The 21,416-nt window shown below is 43.2% G+C and overlaps 1 protein-coding gene across 1 annotated transcript; it reads right to left on the bottom strand.

Moving 5' to 3' along the window:
- Nucleotides 1-927: 927 nt before the first annotated feature.
- On the bottom strand, nt 928-9,952 carry TRNT1 (tRNA nucleotidyl transferase 1). The gene is made up of 8 exons (XM_060239574.1): nt 9,802-9,952; nt 8,986-9,151; nt 8,443-8,636; nt 6,851-6,989; nt 4,680-4,806; nt 3,953-4,146; nt 2,747-3,000; nt 928-1,306 (listed from the first exon to the last, which is right to left on the bottom strand). Exons 2-8 carry the CDS (start codon nt 9,149-9,151, stop codon nt 1,058-1,060), a joined length of 1,323 nt encoding a protein of 440 aa, XP_060095557.1. The 5' UTR covers nt 9,802-9,952; the 3' UTR covers nt 928-1,057.
- Nucleotides 9,953-21,416: the final 11,464 nt, after the last annotated feature.

Below are 21,416 nucleotides of genomic sequence, written 5' to 3'. Positions count from 1 at the left end.
GTGCAAAATAGATTTTGGCCAGTCTAGAGCAATAATATCAAAGCACAAATTGGAATGCAGAGAACCCCATGGGTTTACTTTTAAGATGATGATCAGAATACTGAGAGTAGAATTTTTAAAAAAATTGGGTGAGGGGCAAGAAGCATAGAGCACTATTCAACGTCATTCTCCTAAGAGTCAGTGAACACATACCAGAGAGATGTGGGGTCAGTGTACTGACCATTTCTCCAAATGCAAACAGAGCAACCTTTTTGTACTAACCACATCACCTCTTTTCTACAAATCTGCCTGGACATGAAAAGGTATGGACACTGTGTAGTCCCTGCATCTGTATTAGAAGACAAAGAAAAAAGAAACAAGGGGCCAAGAAGAAATTCAGGAAAAAATACTCAGACGGCTGGTAAGAGGAAGGAAACCAGACAACCACGTATTTAGATCAGGCTGTGGTAGTATGCTTTTCCACACTGAATGGGTAAAAGTTCATTGAGCTGTAACTATCACTAAACTATGCACCAAAACTTCTTCAGTCCAACTCTTACTTTAAATGCATTGGTGTCAATACATGGGTCATGACCCGAGAATGGAGAAGGTGGCCAAATCCCATCTACGGGTCTGGAGAACACCTTCTGGTGTTATCAAAGATACAGCAGATTATTTGGGAATTGGTGACATTATATTTCCACTGGCACTTCACCCTGAGCTAAAAACTATTATAAATCCTAATCTGATCCCACTTTCACCAGCTGAAGCCATACCATGAATAGGTGTTTACTTGAAGCATAGTAGCTGCCTGTTTTGCTCAAGTAAAATCAAAGATAGCAGATCTTTGTGTTACTTCTGCTTATGTTCAGCATTATGAGAGAACATCAGAAACTGAATACCAACAATACATTCCTTACTGTGGAAAATGATATGGCACTACAAGAATATAAAAAATGTTTTTTTGAATCTTGTGTTAGTTATTACAAAATTACTTACAAAGGTAAATATATACACACAGAGTTTGATATAATTTTATGCACTGCGTTGTATTACATCTGGATTCCTCAATTTTGTTTTATGCTTTCTTTACATAACTTAAGAGTTCTTCCTTCTCCATTTGGTATCCGCTCTTTTTCCACTGGTCCCGTAGCTGCTGTAAGAGTGTCCCAATTTCTTTCCCAGAAGAAATCCCCATTTTTCTTAAGTCATGGCCGCTTACTGGAAATGCAGGGATAGACCAGCCTTGCATTTCTTTCAGAAGATGTTCTTCACCTTGGTACTTCAGAAGCTCACAGATCTTGAATGCTGCATCAGGTTCCCTTGACTTTACAAAGAAACACACCACAACATGAGAGACCTGAACAAAACTACAGTACACAAACACTGCATACAACATAAATGAAAAACTCCCCCTCCCCCCACCCCAGTAAAGGAATTTCTGGTTCAGGGGCTATGGCTCAGTCATGGAGTATCTATTTGGCATGCAGAAGGTCCCAGGTTCAATCCCTGGCATCTCCAGTAAAAAGGAACAGGCAGCAGATGATGTGGAAGCCTAAAATCCTGGGCAGCCACTGCTGTCTGAGTAGACATTACTGATTCAGTATAAGGAAGCTTCATGTCTGTTTTTACACAAGTCAGTATTTTTCTCAGTGCCTATCAAAGAATCCTGAAGGAAAGGGACTTGAGCACACTGAACGTGGAATCCTGAAGGAAAGGGACTTGAGCACACTGAACGTGCTTATATTTGTTGAGTTTATTAGAAAATAGTGTGCTGGCTTCACACAACTTGCAAAAAAAACAACCTGAGGTCACATATTTAATCTACTCCTACATATTTTTCACCTTAAATTAAGTCCCCAAAGCTTCTATACAATTTATATTCTGGTAAATATACTTAGCATTACATTTGTGATCTACTATTCTGGAGCAGCTGCCTCAGGTCACTCAAATGGCAAGAAGCCAAATTCAAATATATTGTTACAGCAGACAATATTTACCACATGGCAGACACTGCCAAAATTGCTCTGCATTAATGAACAATTGCCCCCACAGTGTTTACAGCTCTATACTCTTTAAAATTCCATCGTGCATCAGTTACAATGAACATGATCCTGTTTCGCTGTGAGATGTGCTATAACGTTTTGGCCTGCAAGCTTCCCCCTTTCCTCACTTATAGGATCCAGATTAATCAGAATGCCAGAGGTCATTTTATCAAGTCACCAAAAATTAAAGTAGAAAACTATTTCATCTATCAGGGGTTTTTTTTTAATGTAAGGACAGATCTCTATGTTTTTCAGGAAATTTCAAGTGCGACCAAAGCCCTACTTATGGAAGCCATGTAGTCCCGTGATTAAGTGAATATACCTTGAGTATGAGTTAAGTTCAACTAATTAAACTGTCCAATCTATCTTACTGTCGATTCATGAACCTTCTTGAGAAACCTTGAATCCTCATATTGACTTTTCTACTTCCTTTTAAACAACCCAAATCTAAACAGCCTGTGAGACAGGCCAATATTATTCCCTGTGACAACAGATCACAGCCAATTTTCTTAGTCATGTTTCACCAGTTCCTCTTATATATTCTAATAGGAACAGCATTTCAGGGCAAATTTGAGGCTGCAGGGGGGAAATCCCTTCTGGCCCACAGATGTCTCCAGTGGATTCAAGTCCTAGGGTTTTTTAATTGCAAAGTAACTACAGCTTTGAAAAATCAAACTCAGTAGCTTTTAAAATATGAAGATGTAATCTGAGATAGCACTTACGTCTATAATATAGTCTTGGTAAGGTTTGAGTGGTTCGGCAGCATCAGAAGCTTTTACTAAGTCCTTCCTGTGCTTCAGCAGAAACAGTCCAAGGTTTTTTTCATCTTTTGAAATTTTCAGCCTCAAATCCAGATTCAAGACATCATCAGGTACCTTGAACAGTGATGTTAGAACGGTCATTGGTTTTGGAAAGAGATTCTGAACATTTTTACAGACTGTGTCAAATTCCTTTATGCTCCCATTAACAGGTAATCCTGAGGGACACACATACAAAAAAAAAGGAAGATGAGAATATTGTAACCAGGAAATGAGAATGCAATGACGAGATGCACCCTACCAAACACTAACTGAACAAGTGAAACAACTCGGGATTCCAAGCTTCTGCACTTACAACAGGTTCACATGTCCACTTTAGCCCAAGAACACACCTCGCCTGGACTGCATGATTGCTGGAACCAGAACTACCACTGGCATTTCTTCTCCAGTTCTGTCACAGTAGAATCCCCCACCACTAGAAGGCTTTTTAAAAATTGGTAATTGATGTATTATAGCACTGTAATATGTGACCGCACATGAAGCTTCCTTCTACTCAGTCAGACCATAAAGTCAGTACTCTGTACACAGTTCTCCATGGTCTTAGATAGAGGTCTTTCTCATCTAATTCCTTCACTGGAGAGGCAAGGGATTGAACCAGGACCCTTCTGCATGCTAAGCAGATGCTCCGCCACTGAGACACAGCCCCTCCTCTAATAGTCTGTCAGGTTCTCAGCTTTTATTGGGGGGGGGCAGGGAGAGTATCTCTCTATACAACAAAAGGGTGTCAGTTGCAGATGTTAAAAAATTAAAAGCCACTTCCCCCCACCCCGGGGTGCATGTGGAGGTAGTAGATGCTGTGGGGACTGGGGCAGGGAAAATAGAGGAAATCTGCCATGTGGCTGTACCAGCAATTGCAGCAGTAGCAGCAAAATCACATGAACCTGTCCTTATGAGCAAAACACCAAGAACAGCCCCACTGGATAATACAAATGCAGTAACGTAAAATGCCAATACCAAACTCTGTAAAGTTGTTATTTTTCTAAATCTATCTGCTATCAACATCACTGGATGATACTGACATCCACTGCATTGTGTCAGCGACCGTGCACGATTACTACACTAATGGGATGTCAGAATTATTAATATGTTATAATTATGACTGAGCTTTACCCAAATAGCCAGCCACTTCAAGTTCATACATCAGCCAAACCAGATGGTTAACATGGTTTCCCGTAAGAATTTTCTTCATCTCCATCCAAATCCTCTCTCCTGATATTCCAGCTAAACCTTTGGCATTTTTTCTGATTGCCTCCAATGTTTCAGAGTCATGGTCACCAGGCTTTTCTGCTATCCTCCCATAAAACCTGAAAGAAGAAGATTTATCAGTAACCTGAAAGAAGATGTATTAGTATATGCGTAAGTGCCATCAAGTAGTGACTGATTTATGGTGATCCCTGCAAAGGGCTTTCAAGGCAAGTGAGAAGCAGAGGTGGTTTGCTATTGCCTGCCTTCACAGAGATCTTGGTGGTCCCCCACCAAAGTTCCAGTTCTGCTTAGCTTCTGAGATCTGACAAGATAAGGTAACATCATGCCACCTTCCCTCATTCAGCATTAGCACCTAGAACCAATTTGTTTCATAGCCCTTTGGAATGGTGAATGGCATTAATTTGTAAATGCTGACATTTGATGTGAAGGTTAAGAGAAGTTAATCTGAATCATGATTAATCTGAACACATGGAACTGGATAAGGGATACCCAAATGTCCTAACGCAATTGCTTCCACATGCACAGACTGCTGCAGGAAACATGAAGAAACAGGGCTCTACTAAATCAGAAAGGAATCCCTTTGCGTAGTGTCAGCATCTACCTTTAATATTTAGGAAAATAAAGTCACTACCTGAAGTATCGTAGAATTCGTAAGTAATCCTCTTTTATTCTCTGGTCTGCATTTCCTACAAATCTGACTTTGTATTTTTTTAAATCCTCATAGCCATTGAAATAATCATAAAGCGTGCCATCCAAGCCTATTATTGAAAAATAAAGACAGACCAATGCTCAGTTTCAGATAGTAGCCATTTTGGTCTGCAGCAGAACATCTGAGTCCAGTACTACCTTAGCGACCAAAAAGATTTTCCAGGTATAAGTTTTCAAGAGTTAAAGCTCCATATGTCAGATACCAATTACAGCAATGCACAGTTATCCATATTTACCTTTGGCATTTGTTCAAGGCAGCTGTGAGTGCACAATAGTTTGGACCCAATGATCCAGGAACAGAACGAGCTCACAGAATAGATCCCACCTTCCCCCTTGCAGCCCCCCTCATAAGCACTGCCATAGTAAGGAGACCTTCAGGAACTGTAGGATAGCTCTCAAGGTGAAACACTGTCAGAAATCACACATGTATATAGATCCTTTGCAAATGGAGCAAGTGGTCATGCATGAATGGTGACAGGGGCTATGTCTTCTGATGCTGTCTTCTTGCTGTATGCCCTTGTGCCACATTTCATTCTGTCCCCTAAGTAGCACCCAGCCCTTAGAAACAGCTTTTCAGAGGAGAGGGACATAGGAGCTTGCAGGGGAAATAGGAAAAGGAAATATTCCATGAATTTTTTTCTGTTCACTGAATGCAGCCTGACATCTATTCCAACCATGGTTCAGTTTGTGGCATTTATTTGGTAAGGTACAAGCAGGAGATTTAACTTTTTACTTTATAACCATTATCAACCAGTACATGTACAAAAAACACAACTAAATTCTGTACAGCTGACATTGTCAATGTAATAGCTTTTGTGACAAACTACATTACAGCAAGTCACTTTAAGGCAAGAAAACAACTTCTCAAGTTTCCCTAATGCAGTGGTACTTACTCTGTGGGTTGCTAAGAGCCATTTTCATGATTATGATCAGCCAAAAAAGCCACATTTACTTCTTTCCCTAGCAAAAGTCTTGCAGCTTACTATTCCTTTGATGGCAGCTGTTTCAAGGTGGAACCAACTGCCAACCACAGTCTCAATGGGCAAGGATCTTGTCCACATTCCTGAAACCTAGAGTGGGTGCCACGTTGGCGAACTGTGCTCAGAAAAGCCACATGAGGCCACCAAGTATCACTGCTTTAGCATAACACTCACACACATTTAAAGGGGAAAGATTTTATCTATGGACAATGATCAGAAAAAATAACTACAAATTCCCCATCAAAGTGAGACTACTTTGAAAGTGCAACTACTATTTCCAGCACAGGGGATAAACATACAAGAGATTTCATATGACCTCCACGATTGCATTGGAGACTTCTTTTAGACAGTGAAAAACCATGAGAAAAGATTGTGCCATTTTAAAGCATTTTTCAACTTCCTACAGAGACTGCTATAGCCCATACCAGGGGCAATTTTGTAGAAAAATAGGTGGTGGGGCTCATCCAGAGATTGTTATGCAGCTGCACCTACTATTCAATGGACAAGGTAGGTAGGTGGGGAGGAAGAGGGGGAACCCTCAAAAAGGTTCAGGAGCTGTGCTCCTGTGAGCGCCTGCTGAATTCAAGGCCTGGCCCTTTTAACTATAATGCTAGTGAAATATTTTGGTATTAGATAGAATACTCAAAGGAGCTACTATATCCATGTCAGATAACCTCTTGATTAAACATAAATTGACATCACTTTCCAAGATATGATCTGAAAGCATGTGATACAGCAACTGTGCTAAAATTAAGGTGGTCTTGGGTGTAGCCACAGCACAGAGGGGAGACTCCTTGGGAGTTCCACAACTCAAGGTGGAGTTCCACACCACCTGGAGTTCTACAATAGATGAAAAGTGGGTCAAAAATCCTAAAAAAAAAAAAATGATTGTTTCCTCTTGGGGGAACAGGCCATCATACATTTGTGTCCCAGAAAAACTCAGCATCCACACCCAGACCTGCTAGACTTCAAAGGTTGCTGCTTCATATGTATACAGGCCAGTATATACTAATAGTGGGTGCTGCGATTACATGAAGGAACACAAAAGCGAATGCATAATGTGAACTATCAGAACTTAAGCAGTTACTAATTAATTTTAGAGGGGAAAGGTTACCTAGGAACATGGAATTGATTGTAAGATCTCTCCTTTCAGCATCTTTTTCCCAGTCTGTTGTGAATTCCACTTCTGCATGTCGTCCATCAGTAATTAGATCAATTCTCAATGTGGTAATTTCAAAGTTCTGCTCATGGAGCTATAAAAGATTGTTTTTAAGGTGTTAATTGAGCTTCTGCATGAGAAGACATTATGCCTTTTGTATGAATTCTGTAAACTCTGGTCTGTCCCTCCCTTAGCAGCAAACTACCTTGCAGACCCAGAGAACCATCTGAAGACATGGTCACTGTTAAAGCCAATCCTTGTTGCATGCCTGAATTCTTCCTTTAAACATATCTCGGCTATGCAAAGGAATAATAACAGAATAAAATTAGTCAGGAACCTTTCCATAAGAATATAAGAGAAGCCATGTTACATCAGGCCAATGGCCCATCCAGTCCAAAACTCTGTCACACAGTGGCCAAAAAACCCAGATGCCATCAGGACTTCCCTTCAACATCCACATGAATCTGCCTTATCAAAGGTCAGTTTTGTATACTCTGGCGGTGTTTTTCCAGAATCTCAAATAAAGGCCTATCACATCAATTCTTACTTGACCTTGAGATGCCAAGAAGTGAACCTGACTCCTTTTGTTTGTAAAACAGATACTCTACCACTAAACCATGGCCTGAAAAGACACCCACACACAAGGACCTCATTATATGATGCGTGAATCCTCAACCCAACTCATGTTTCATGTGTAATCCGGAACTCACCTTTAAAAAAAGGCGGAGGAGAGGTTCAACTGTGGAGCCTGGCATGAGAGGCTTCAGCATTCCCTCCCTTCTACCTTGTGGATATGCAGGAAACACACAAAACCAGCAGTAGAACAAACATTGACCCTTTTTTTCCTGGTGAAAGTGCACAGAGTGAAAGAGAGGGAATGATGAAGCCCTCCTGATGCCACTTTCTGGAGCCAATCTGGTTCTCTTCCAGGTTGCATGTGAAATGTGAGTTGAGTTCGGGCAACCACCAACCTCACATTTCACGTATTATGTATTCAGACCCTAAGAGTCACAAAACTGAACAACCCTCTTACACAAAGTTTTCTTGGGCTAATATTCCTGACTTTCTTAAGCCTCTGTCTTTCCTATTGACTTTTTCCACAGGTTTCCATTTTGCCTATCCTGTCCTATTCTTGAACTTCCCTACTACCCGAGCCTTCTCCCAATTCACCATCCTACCTGTTTGTTGTCTTACACACACACAGCGCTTCCCATCTCAGAGTTACAAAGTGGGCAAGAAAGCTATGTCAAGTCCAAACCACCACTATATAATGTGTGCTATACCCCCATGCTTCATTCTTAAATCCTTGGGGCCAGGTTTCCCTCTACTCTTTTTGAGGCAGGGAGAAGGCAGCATACCATGGAGAGGTAAAGAAGCATTGGAAACCAACAGCAGATTCTATCCAGGTCCTCCTTGCCCCTATTCCAGTGTGCCTATGACTCCTATTCATTTAACAACAACCACCGCCAAAAGATGGAAGTTGCCCCTTTCCAGCATACTTCTCCCCAATTTACTCTCATCTTATGCAATTTATAAGCCTTTCTTACCCTTGCTGTGATGGTTCCGTGTTTTTCCCCTCGGTTGTTGATCAGACGGACACCTGCACTCTGGAACATCTCCTTCATTTGAGTCGGAGTAGCAGTGGTAGCAAAGTCAACATCTTGTGGTGTCATCCCACTGAGCAAGTCCCTTACAGCACCTCCTGCTATTCTTAATTCATAGTTTGCTTTATCAAATAATTCTGGCAGATCAGCAGAGGGCAAAAATAAAATAGTCATAAGAGAACTTTTAAGAATTTCTGTGCAAGTAATAATTCCCTGCTCATTGGTATAACCTCAGTCCAATTAAATTGGATATAATTTCTCTAGTAGGAACAAACAAGATAGAAGTCCAAGTTAGACAATTAATTAGGCAGCCTGGAAATCATTCAACAATGTCCATTCTTGCCTGATTTATTATGGATTCTGTAGTGCACATTGGTTCTAAGTGATAATGCTGCAAACCTCTACATTTTTACTTGGGTAGTCTCTCTTATTTAATCAGTTGCCATTTCAGCAACAAAGAAAATTGAAAGAATGATCCACTGTTACCTGCTACACTCTTCAATCCAGGTGTGAAGAGGGACTGGAATTCTGGAGACTGCAGCTTCATTGCAGCTAAATGCCGCCACAGGATTGTACACCCTGTGGTGGTGCTGCTGTGGAGGAAGAGAGAAAAACCTGCCCTGCAGCCCAGAAGGAGCAGACACATCTGCATCTATGGAAGAGAGCATTGGTTATTAAATGACATAGGATTCAATCTTTATTTTATCTAATGCATCTTGGTGAGAAAGAGAACAGCTGTACATAGATATACCAGAGGACATTAAAAACATTAGTGACAAATAAATACATTTAAGTACAGCTCTCTCCAAGAGAGATATTGGAAGCAGATTAAAACTAAAGTCGCCTTAGGTGAGTTACTATAATCAACATATAAAGTTTGGGCTACAATAACTGGCAAGCAAGCTAGTCATAAGGTGACTCTTTTTTCTTAATAGTATCCGTTTCTTGCCAATTATCTTTTGTATTCAGTCCCTATCAATTCGGCATTTGACCAGCCCCACGTTTTGCTTCACTATAAGGCAGTTTTATGCACAACCCCGTGTAATGTTATTCCAGCCATTTAGCTTAAATTGGAGGAACGCTGCGCAGGATTTGCATTATTAACTGGTTAAGGGAGCAACTATTAGCAGGTCTACTCCGAAGTAAGTCCAATGCTTTTCAATAAGCAAGTGGATGGCGGAAGGCAGGCTGCAGGGCAACCAAAAGAGACATTCTGGCAGTTTCGGTCTATCTCCGAGGTGGCAGAGCGAGCAGAAACCAGCCTTCAGCTAAGGCAGAACACGCGCAACGGCCTCCACTCACCCAGCCACTTGCGGCTTCCGCCGAACCGGCCTCTCCCGCCGCCGCCGAGAAGACGACAAGGCCCGTGAGCTCAAAATACTGCGACGGAGCACAGAAGGAGGGCCCGGGAGTCAGCTCCGCCCCGGAGGCGGGCTCTAGAAGGTCAACGGGAAAGAAAGAGGGAGGCGCTGCCTCTCTTAAGAAGGCTTGCCACTGTTTCTGAGGCGGTGCGTCTCGCTGCGTCGTTTAGCGGTAGTTGACAGGAAAGTCGAGTTCTCTTTATCCCCAAGGCAGTGCCGCGTTCAGCTCTCTCTCTTGGGCTTTTCCCGCCCTTCTGTAAGGAATTCTGGAGGACGTGGGTGGGTTCGGCGCTTGCATTCTCGCAACATCCTTGTGTGAGACGCTAAGGGGAGAAAAGAAGAGGTGGTCGCCCAGTCTCAGCTTCGTGGCCGACTGGTGGTGAGCAGCCTTCTATGGTCAAGTCATAATTTGAGGGGGGAATCTTAAGAAATTTTTCCTGGAAATAAGCCTCTTTGAATAAAAGGTTTAATTTTGATTTTATTTACCAAGGTTTTTTTATCCCACCATGTAAAATCAGAGTTTAAAACAAATACAAAAGATTTTTTTAAAAAACCCGCTGGAAGGAAGGGGATCACTGAGAGAACACCAAACAAAACAAGAAAGTCTCCACCTGCTGGTAGCAAAAGGAGAAGTGAACCTTCCTAGGGATTTTTGATGCAACTACTGAGGATGCCTTATCCTGAATCAGAAGACAGGCAGTTGAAGCAGTCTCTGAAAAATGACTAGCAGTTGGGTAGGCAGCCAGTTTGGTGAAGTGGTTAAGTGTGTGGACTGTTATCTGGGAGAAACCGGGTTTGATTCCCCACTCCTTCACATGCACCTGCTGATGTGACCTTGAGTTAGCCGCAAGTTCTCTCAAAGATTTTTCCCTCTCACTTTGGGGCACACATGGCTTTGCCAAACTTGATGATGATGGTTATGATTGTTTCTGTAAATTATATTCCTTTTTACAAAACTTCAGCAACCAGTTTCAGCAAGGGCCAGATAAGGGGTGTTATAATAACCAGCTTTTCAGCATGAGTTGACTTGTTAGCAGTCTGATCCCTCCTCTCACCAAGAGGCAGTTTTTAGGCAGAAACACCCTTCCTCATATATATATTTCAGCTCAACTATTAGACCTTGGATTCAGCAGGAGCTCAGTTCCTGAACCTTTTTGAGGGTTCCCCCGTCTCCTCCCCATCTTGTCCATTGAATAGTAGGTGCAGCTGCATAACAATCCCTGGATGAGCTCTGCCACCTACTTTTTTACAAAGCGACCCCTGTCAACAATCATAAACTGCAATGGCCTGGCCTAAAAATGACACAAAATGGATGCCAATCCAGGACACTAACAACCTCCTCTCCACCCTAAAGAGATGCACAGTTTAGAACAATGGGTCCCCCAAGATAGATTGCCTCACCTTGGGACTAATCCAGTCACATGCCCAGCCTCACTTCCCCTTATCCTGCTAACCTAAATTATGCAACACTTAATTCTATTCACAAAAACTGGTAGTTTTCCCATTCAGTACTCAGGGCCATCAGGAAACATTAACACCTATAGTCTACCTCAGGTAAACTAATAAAGACTGCTCTCAAATTATTGTTCCTCCCTGAAAAAGCAATCAAGTCATTGCTTTGAGGGCAAAAGTCAGACTGCTCCAAGGAGCATTTCCCCCTATAATTGTAAGCATGCTGTTCCACAGAGGTGTGTGTGGTCTCAGTGCCATACCTCACGCCCCCACTTGCTTGTGGACCTTGGAAATGGGAAATGGTCCTCTCTAGGAATTGCCCAGTTTAATTAATGGGCAAGAATTTCTCATGGAGGAGATGCTTGTTTCTTTTTCTCCAAAGTCTTGAACCCTTGATGGTAGGGCTGCCAGCCCCTCCCCCTCCCCTGCAGTGGTTTCTTCCAGAAGTGATGTCAGTCTTCTCTAAGAACCACAAAAAAATTCCATGGTTTAACCAAAACTTCAAAGAAAATAATCTCCTTCAGGGGAATTTTTTCCCATTAATCAAACATGCAAAGTCCTGTGTTACTGGGATGGCAAAAGGAGAGACCACAGCATCTCCAGCTTTTTCTGTTTCCAAGTGGCAGTGAGTATCTTCCAGGAATTTATCTAATCCCCTTTTAAAGCCATCTGTGCTTGTGGTGTCTGCCAGTGAATGCCACATTTTCATCTCCCATTGAGTAAAGACCTCCTTTTGAAGTATATTTTGACCTTCCTGGTAATTTCAGGTAATGGTCTGGTTTTATGAAACCTGAACACCAAACTAGGGTTTAAAAACAGCCCAAACTCAGTGCTGAAATTTTGTTGCCAGACTCAGGAGTAGGGTTACCAGTTCTCCCCTGGCCACTAGGGATGTGCAAAAAAAAAAAAAAAAAATCGGAAATACACGGATTCGGAAGTACACGGGGAAAAAAAATTCGGATTCCCCCTGTACTTCTGAATGCCGTATTCGGAATAGCCGCATATACGGTAATGCGCGGCTATTTCCGAATATACGGCCCTATTATACCCTATGGGCCATTGAAATCAGTGGCAAATAGGGTATATTTGAAGCCGCCTGGAGGGGGGGGGTTTGAGGGAGAGCCCCCAAATTTGCAGGGGACCTGCAGGGGACTCTCCCCTACAACCCCCCCAAGTCCCAAAAAGATTGGACCAGGGGGTCCCATTCCAGGGGCACCCAAAGAGGGTGCCCCTATTCCATCATTATACCCTATGGGCCATTGAAATCAATGGCAAATAGGGTATAATTGAAGCCGCCTGGAGGGGAGGGGGTTTGAGGGAGAGCCCCCAAATTTGCAGGGGACCTGCAGGGGACTCTCCCCTACAACCCCCCCAAGTCCCAAAAAGATTTTAAAAAGTGGCCTTTCACCAATAAGAAAACTCAGGCCAAATCAGTCAACAACAACACCCCCACCCCTAAAACCAGAACCAGAAAAGGGGGACAAAACAATGAAAATTAGGCCAAACAGCACCCCCCCCCAATAACCTGAAGATAAAAGTAACACAGCAGCAACACAACACAGCAGCAACAAATCAAACAATGAAACAGTAAAAAACTCAACTTTTAATAATACAGGAACTCCCCCCCCCCAAAAAAAACCCCTTCACCCTAACCCCAAGAAATCCAAGCCACCCAAATCAGGAGAAGTAAAAGGACACTGCACTTTAAAAAGTCCTCTCACTAAATTAAGATATGGGCAAATTAGCAAAACCACCCCACCCCAGGCCCCCCCACCCCCAGCAGAACCTAACCTCAACCCCAAATAGGCTACCCTACCCACCCAGCACTCACCCACCCAAATCTGAACAAGTAAAGGGACTCTAGTCCTTTTACCAACAAAAACTAAAACAAGAACCCCAAAACTGTCTTACCTTGTCTTCTCTGAGTCCAGGGAGGTCTCTGGTAAGGCAGTGAGAGAGCAGCAGGCAGGAGCTGAAGCCAAGGGCCAGCCACCACCAGCAGCACAATCTCTCTCACACCAACCCACACCACATACACACCAACACAGCAATGGAGGAGTCCACCAGGAAGACTCCTTAAAAAGGTTCTCTGGCCCTACAGAGAGCAATTTCAAAAAATAGCACTGCTCTCTCTGATTGGCCAGAGAACATTGCTTACTTGGATACCCAAGTAAGCAAAAGATCAAAATAACAATGTAGCTGATGGCTGGGCCATCAGCTACACAGTACACATCAACAGCCCTGCAAAGCATGCATTTGCGATGCATTTTGCAAATGCATGCTTTGGATTGGCTGCTGGGGCTCCTCTTCCCCCTCCCCCCCCTCCCTGATCCCAGGGAGGCAGGCTATAGGAGACTAAGGAGAGGCGGGAAGCTAAGCAAGCAGCTCATTGAGGCTGCAAAAGCCACTTCCCGCCTTTTCTATGGGATTTTACATTGACAGCCGCCTTTTGACAGCCGTACCGTATTCTCCAGAATAGCAGTTCGGGAGAATACGGCGGCCGCGTTCGGGAGCCGCATAATGGGCGGCAATGGCATTCGGCTGCGGCCAGTTACGAATACAGCCGAATCAGCGTTGATTCGGCTGTATTTTCAGCTCGGCCGAGCCGAATGCACATCCCTACTGGCCACTGCCTGGGGATGGGGGTGGGTAGGGTTGCCAAATCCATATAAGTTAACTCCTGGAGATTTGGGAATGTAGCCTGGGAAGAACCTCAGTGGGATTAAATACTACAAAGTCTATCCTCCAAAGCATCAATTTTCTCCAGAGGAACTGATCCCTGTAATCTGGAGATTAAATGTATTCTGAGGGTTCCCAAGGTTTCACCAGAAGGATGGCATCCCTATTAGGAGGGACCTAGAACTCCTGGGATTAGCCATGTATCTGTGCCTGAACTGTGCCATTGTATAATTGACAGAGCTGCGCAATGGAGGTAGGGACAGGCGGGGGGAGGGCGGGATTTCTGTTCAAACCTGAAGCTGTCCCAAATTTGCAGGAAAAAAGCTGATATCTGAAGGAAGATAATACATCTCCGAAAACTCCCTGACCAAACACAAAACATCTGTAGCTTTAAGAAAAGAAAGCCCATTGGCCTCTGTGGCTGTTGGGGATTGCTTAGCAACCACAAGAGTATTGCCAAATATTCCAACCTTTGATTTCAAGAAAGCAAAGTTATGGAAGGAGGAGCCAGAGTACATTGGACAAAACCATCCAAAAAAGGCCACTCCCCCTCAGATTGTCCTGTCCCTTGATGGAGGAGGACTTGCCAATGACAGGCCCAGTAGTAACTACTGGAAAATCACAATGGATGTGATTTAGCCTGGCTTGGCAGTGGTGACCCACTGACAGCAAATGCAAACACATGACTGGGACCAACCTTGAGTTGGCAGCTACCCCACAACATAGCCAGACATTTCACGGGAAGACAGTGATAGCTAGAAAAAGAGGGGGGGAAGCTGACGACAAGGGGAACAAGTAATGTAGGTTGGCTAGTGAATGGGAAGAAGAAAAAAGAAAGTGGGATGAGGTGGTAGGGCTCTATGGTTTTCAGTCTGTGAATTATATAGATTTTATAACTGCTTTATTGTGTTTTTGTATTTTTCTAAATATGGTAAGCTGCTTTAAGTTCCAAAAGGGCGAAATTGATCATTAATTAGTAATCACTACAAATTATGAACAAACACAAATTTTGAGAAATGAGATCACAAACAAAATACAGCAAATTGCAAACAAAACTTCAGCAATACTGTGTGACTAAAAGGAACAAAGTAGTGAGAAGGACCAATTTAAGATATACCTGCTTGGAAGGCTGAATGTCATTGGATGTTATATATTTGAAGAACGGAAACCATTTTTGAGAAAAGCTCATTTGTTTGGGATACAGTTCCGATTGCTGTATTTGGTTCAAAATCTTTTCCATTATGAAAAGGTCCCAACCTTTAGCCAACCATAAATCCCACGTAGGAGCAAGATGTGAGACTAGAGCCTGCTTAATTGGATGTATGACATTAAACTCTGTCAACATACATAAAGATAAAGAGAATTGAACAGTGGGGTTAAAGGCCAGTGACCATGACAACAGCTGTAATGGAGAATAGCTCAGTCTCCATAGTTAATGTTAACTCCTACAGTGAGTGAGAAAACGTGTTGAAGCCCTGTTGAAAATTTCTAATCCAGCACGTGCATGCTGTATTCTTGGAAGTTCCCTTAAAGAATGTTGACTACACAGCAAAGAATGTACAGTGGTTTCTGAATGTCATCATTGTATTAGAGGTGAGAGATAGGGACTTTAGCAATTTAGCTGAGATACGCTGAGGAGGAGTAAGCACAGAAGACAAAGGATTTGTCCAGCTGCCAGACATTACCATAGCATTAAACAAAAGAGAAGCTGAGTTGCAGTAAAGAGGCAAGGAGATGGCAAATTAATCAGTTGGTTGAGGATTAGGACAGAGACATTACTTACCTGTTCATCCCATAATAATTTCATCATTCAGTTGGGAGGGGGAGAGTAGCCAGATCAGGAGAAGCCTGTATTGTAATCAAGGCCAGGCCCAAGCATGTTTCTCTGCTATTTTGCAAAAAAAGTGTCTCCTTGCCCTGTTTCTGAGAAGAATCCATTTTGTTTCCTTAGCTTGGGGTCCCCTTATTCAGGTGAGGTACCCCTATAGAGGCAGGCAGCATCTTCTAGCCGCAGTCTGTTTCCTTTATAAAGTTTATAAATCTTAAATAGGTATACACATGGCCTGGCCCAACACAGCCCAGCCCAACAAGGTCTCAATTATGTCAGATCCAGCCCTCAACAAATAAGTTTGACACCCCTGTTTTACTTGATTAGTCCCATCTACACTTTCATCAGTTGGTATTCAGTGTCAATATTTCCATGACATTACATACTAGTGTACATAAATTATTAGAAGGTAGTCAGCCACCCAATTAATTGTTTACGTTACAATCAGATGTTACTGACACTGTGGGCTTTTTAAGCAATGTTTTAACTTGTTTTTTTCTTTGAAAAATGGTTCTTACTTAGCTATCTCCTTTTTACAGGATGCCTGTGCTTCCTGCCATGATCCCCACTCCCACCCCTGTTCGTCTTTCTGTTGATCCCTTTGCTTTCTGAATCATTTGGTTTGATGCATTCTCCAAGTGTGCCATGCTGATAATGGCAATTATGGTCTGGTTCTGTATGGTCTCTCAACCTTTTTCCTTCTGATTTTAAAAGCACTAGCCTAGCATAAACATTTCTGTTCTCTAAAGAATTCTGAGAGGCAGGGCTGGTGCATGGGAATAAGCAAAGTAGGCAGTCGCCTAGGGTACCACCTGGCCTAGGGGCACCACTGGGTGCCCCCTCCCAGACACATTATTCTGGATCCTGACCACTGTCACCTTGTATTCTCCCATCACCAAGCTGCCCTCAACAAAGCCAAGTCACCCCCCTCTCCCCAATGTGCAACTTGGTCTCCCACCTCATCCTATCCCGCCACCCTCTTTCCTGGTGTGGCCAGCAAGCACTTATTCTCACAATTTTCTTTATAACATATCACATTTTTTTTAAAAAAAAAAATTAAAAATCAGTAAATTAAACATGTAAAAGTTTCAAGTATGGCGCTCTTCATTTTTCCTATATTTTTAATAATGGGGGGGGGGCGCTAGTGGGTGATTTGCCTAGGGTGCCAGAAAACCTAGCACTGGCCCTGCTCTCAGATAAGACTCTGCATACTTAACTACTACACCAGACTGGCTCAGTATGCCAATGCAAGAATTCTCAGTCAAGATAGGGCAGCTGGAGTGCTTGGTGTTCAATGACAATTTAGATATAGTAGGGTTTTTTTACTATGATGTACTCCGCTCTGAGCCTCCATCGGAGAATGGGCGGAATATATGAATAACAACAACAATAATAATAACAATGAAAACAACAACAATCTCAGAAACATGGGGGAACGCGGAAATCTATGGGATACATTTATTCCTTGGGATAAGCTAGGATGGGTCCGTGGTTTTGTGTTGTATATCAAAGACAGCATAGAATCAATTAAGTTAGAAAAACATCAGGGGAATTGATTCCCCAACAGAAGCTATATGAGTGGAAATACTGGGCCCTAAGGATTACTTCGAAGTGTGTGGGGTGGGTGGGTGTTATTGCCCACCTGATCAAACACTTGAAGCTGATCTTCAGGTGGAAAAGGAAACAAGGGAAGCATGTTGTTATACTGGGAGACATCAACTACCTTCACATTGACTGGGTAAACATGTGCTTGAGTCATGCTATAGAAATCAGATTTCTAGACATTATGAATGTCTATACTGGAACTCTGTTGGGGTAGTCATCTGGGACTTGGTTCTTAGCAGGTCTCAAGAGATGTAGAAGTTGTTACACCAACTGGGAACAGTGGCCACAATGCTATTAAGTTCAGCATCCAAGTCAACAGAAAGTTACCCTTAAAGTCTAAAACTGTAATGCTTGATTTCAAATGGGGAAAATTTCAAATAGGGAACTTTACCCAAATGAGGGGGATTGTAAAAAGGAAGCTGAAGGGCAAACACAAAAGAGTTAAATCCCTAGAGGATGCTTGGAAGCTATTTAAAGCCATAGTAACAAGCCCAAAGAGAATGCATTCTGCAGGTCGGGAAAGGCACTGCCAAATCTAAAAGAAGGCCTGTGTAAAGGAAACTCTAAAAAATGAAGAAGCTTCTTTTGAACAAGTGGAAGATCTGTCCCAATGAATTGAACAGGAAGAACCATGGGCTCTTGCAAAAAAAGAAAGAAAGAAAAGTGTAAGTCAATAATTAAAGGTAAAGGTAGTCCCCTGTGCAAGCACCAGTTGTTTCTGACTCTTGGGTGACATTGCTTTCATAATGTTTTCACGGCAGACTTTTTTTAAAGGGGTGGTTTGCCATTGACTTCCCCAGTCATCTACTCCCCCCCCCCCCCAGCAAGCTGGGTACCTATTTTACCGACCTCGGAAGGATGGAGGGCTAAATCAACCTGGAGCCAGCTACCTGAACCCAGCTTCCGCCAGGATCAAACTCAGGTCATGAGCAGAGCTTAGGACTGCAGTACAGCTTTACCACTCTGCGCCACGGGGCTATTCCAAGTCAATAATTAGGTACTGAAAAGAGATTTTGAGGAACAGGTTGTTAAAAGTATCTAGACAGACAATAAACATTTTAAAAAATATATCCAGAGAAAGAAACCAGTCAGAGAAGCAGTGGAGCCTTTGTATGACACAGGAATGAAGGAACTGCTATAGAAAGAGGAGAGAGATGGCAGAGCTCAATGATTGTGCTTTTGTGCTCACTTTGGAAAGTGTGGGTCACATGCCCATGCCACAGCCCCCGTTTTCAGGAAGTGAGTCTGAAGAACTGAGCCAAATTGAGGTGAACAGAGACGAAGTTCTAGACCTGTCAAGCATGCATATTTCTGTAACTTAATAGTTCCTTCGATAGGGAACAGGTCAGCCATCGTTTACTGCTCCCCCTTGCTTTACAACCTTTGGGCAAGTAATAAATCCATCTGACCCAAGGATGTTTATGCTACAGCCTGGCTGTGACTACTCTCATGCTGGCTCTCCTCCAGGTTCACATAGGCAGCCTTATCAGAGCTGAAAGAAGTGTGAGAAAGGGAGATGTTTTTAATAACCTAAAATCCTTAGTAATAAAATAGATAGTATGTAGTAACCTTTGAACCCGTGACTCAAGCTGCATCTGTATGGTACCCTTTGAAGTTATCCTATATAGCAACTGTGTAACACTGTGTATGTCATTACTTCCAAGGCATGTGTCCTTGGCAAAGCTTTTGAGTTTTTTAAATAAAGCAACTTTTGATTCAACAACAAAAGACTGATTATTAGGAAATATTGATGCTTGACAAGACCAGGGGTGTCAAACTCGTTTGCTATGAGAGCCGGGTTTTGACCTTGTTGGGCTGGGCCATGTGTGTCATAAAATATAATGCCAGGTCAGGGAGATATAAACTTTATAATGGACACAGACAAACACACACACTCAGCCTAATCCACTTCACTGGCTTGCTGAGCCTCAACCAACAGAAGGAAGAGAGGCTTGGCTCAGTAGCTCTGCTGTGCAATTGAGAGAGCCTGGCAAAGCTAGCTCTCCTTCCCCCACTTCTCCCCAAGGGAGGAGCTTTGCTGTGTAGCTCCTGTGTGATTGAGCAAGCCTGAAAAACCAAGCAGTGATGCAGAAGGAAGCAAGAGAGGAAGAAGAAAGCAGACCACAGTGAGTAGCTTGCGGATTTGATAGGAGCCCTCTGGGGGCCTGATTCAGCCCCCAGGCCACATGTTTGACACCCTTTTTCTGGACCCACTGGGGAAACTGAAACCCTCCTGATAGCATATACCTGAGACCAGGCCTGTAGGTACAATACGGCCTCTTGGGGCTTGCCAAACCCCACGACTTCCCATCCAGCCCATGACCCCCAGCTTCCAATGTTTTATCACACCTCCCTGCCTCCCTTCGCTGGGTCTGTCAGAATTGGCTCAGTAGCTCTGCTGAAAAAGCAAGCAGTGACCCACTGGGGAAACTGAACACCATTAAGTCTCTAGGTCCTGATAGCATATACCTGAGACCAGGCCTGTAGATACAGCAGGGCCTCTTGGGGCCCGGGCCCGATTGCCAAGCCCCACAACTTCCCATTCAGTCCATGACCCCCAACTTCCAATGTTTCATCACACCTCCCTCCCTTCACTGGATCTGTCAGAATTGGCAGTGGTGGAGAGTTCTTGCTTTTGTTTGCATCTGGAGCGAGTGTGTGTGTATGCCTTTAAATCTCCTTGCAAGGGAAGCTGCATGGGAGTTAGGGATGCCAGACTCCAGGTGGGTGACAGGAAAAAACCCTAAGCTTCTGTGACAACCCACATCAAAAAAGGAAACCAGTTAAATTATAAATGAATGAAAAAGATTATTCTAAACACTCTCAAATGAAAAGATGCTCTCATGTACAGAACACCCAGATGCAAAAGAAGAACATAAATGAAACCATTTACAAATACAGTCTTAAGTTATGTCCAGTAGTCCTTCATTATTATTATTTATTATTTTAACTGTATTAATTATTTTAACTTTTTATGCTTGAATTGTATTTATGTGATACTTGTGTTATGAGCCGCCCTGAGCCACTTGTTGGGAAGGGCGGGATAGAAATTATAAAATAAATAAATAAATAAATATGAACACATGAAGCTGCCTTATACTGAATCAGACCCTCGGTCCATCAAAGTCAGTATTGTCTTCTCAGACTGGCAGGGCTCTCCAGGGTCTCAAGCTGAGGTTTTTCACACCTATTTGCCTGGACCCTTTTTGGGAGATGCCAGGGATTGAACCTGGGACCTTCTGCTTCCCAAGCAGATGCTCTACCACTGAGCCACCGCCCCTCCCCATGCTCCTATGATTTTTTTGAACATCTCAGTGGCCATTTTCTTATTTGATTTGATTTATTGGCCGGCCTTCCCAAAGAATAGGGCTCAGGGCAGCTTACATCAGGGACACATACAATGAGTAGTAAAAATTAAAACATCAAAACACTAAAAAAATCACCAGTAGATCAATTTAATATCCAGATGATGAAAATAAATTTGTATCCATCAGCCCCCTGGATGGTGGGGATATAAAAGAATGAGGAGGGAAGTAGTGGTGGGGGTATGAGAATGTCAGACCGTCACTGTTCTCAACTAAACACCTGATGAACATCTCTGTCTTGCAAGCCCTACAGGAAGGTATCAGATCCCAAAGGGAGCAGATATTCTCAGGCAGAGAGTTCCACCAGGCAGGGGCCAGGGCTACGAAGGCCCTACGAAGGCTGCCCTAGCTAAGGACAGCCAATTTTCTCTTGGGCCGGGGACCACCAGACAGTTCTTATTACTAGAGCATAATGTTCTTCCAGGAGCATACTGAGAGAGGCAGTCCCGAAGATATGTGGGTCCCTGACCACTAAAAGCCTTAAAGTTCAAAACTAGAACCTTGAACTGGATCCATTGCTCCACTGAAGGCATGTGCAGCTCACACAGCACAAGCTGAGACACAATGGGGTTTCTCTCTTTATGAAAGCACCCGCCTCACTTTAGAGTCCTTTCCCCTTGTCCTTCA

Source organism: Heteronotia binoei, chromosome 5 (assembly GCF_032191835.1).
Source record: "Heteronotia binoei isolate CCM8104 ecotype False Entrance Well chromosome 5, APGP_CSIRO_Hbin_v1, whole genome shotgun sequence".
In the NCBI taxonomy this organism is placed as follows: domain Eukaryota; kingdom Metazoa; phylum Chordata; class Lepidosauria; order Squamata; family Gekkonidae; genus Heteronotia; species Heteronotia binoei.
The sequence above is the reverse complement of the archived record's forward strand: the minus strand, read 5'-3'. Positions and strand labels throughout refer to the sequence as shown.

Bases quoted from the DNA above. Each gene is read 5' to 3' on its own strand.
- TRNT1 (XM_060239574.1), bottom strand. From the start codon at position 9,151: ATGCAGATGTGTCTGCTCCTTCTGGGCTGCAGGGCAGGTTTTTCTCTC. The intron at 4,147-4,679 runs GTAGTGACTTTA...TTCTTCTTTCAG, and splicing joins CGAATTCTACGATACTTCAG to GTTTTATGGGAGGATAGCAG. The intron at 3,001-3,952 runs GTAAAGCTCAGT...TGTGTCCCTCAG, and splicing joins TGAAGTGGCTGGCTATTTGG to GATTACCTGTTAATGGGAGC.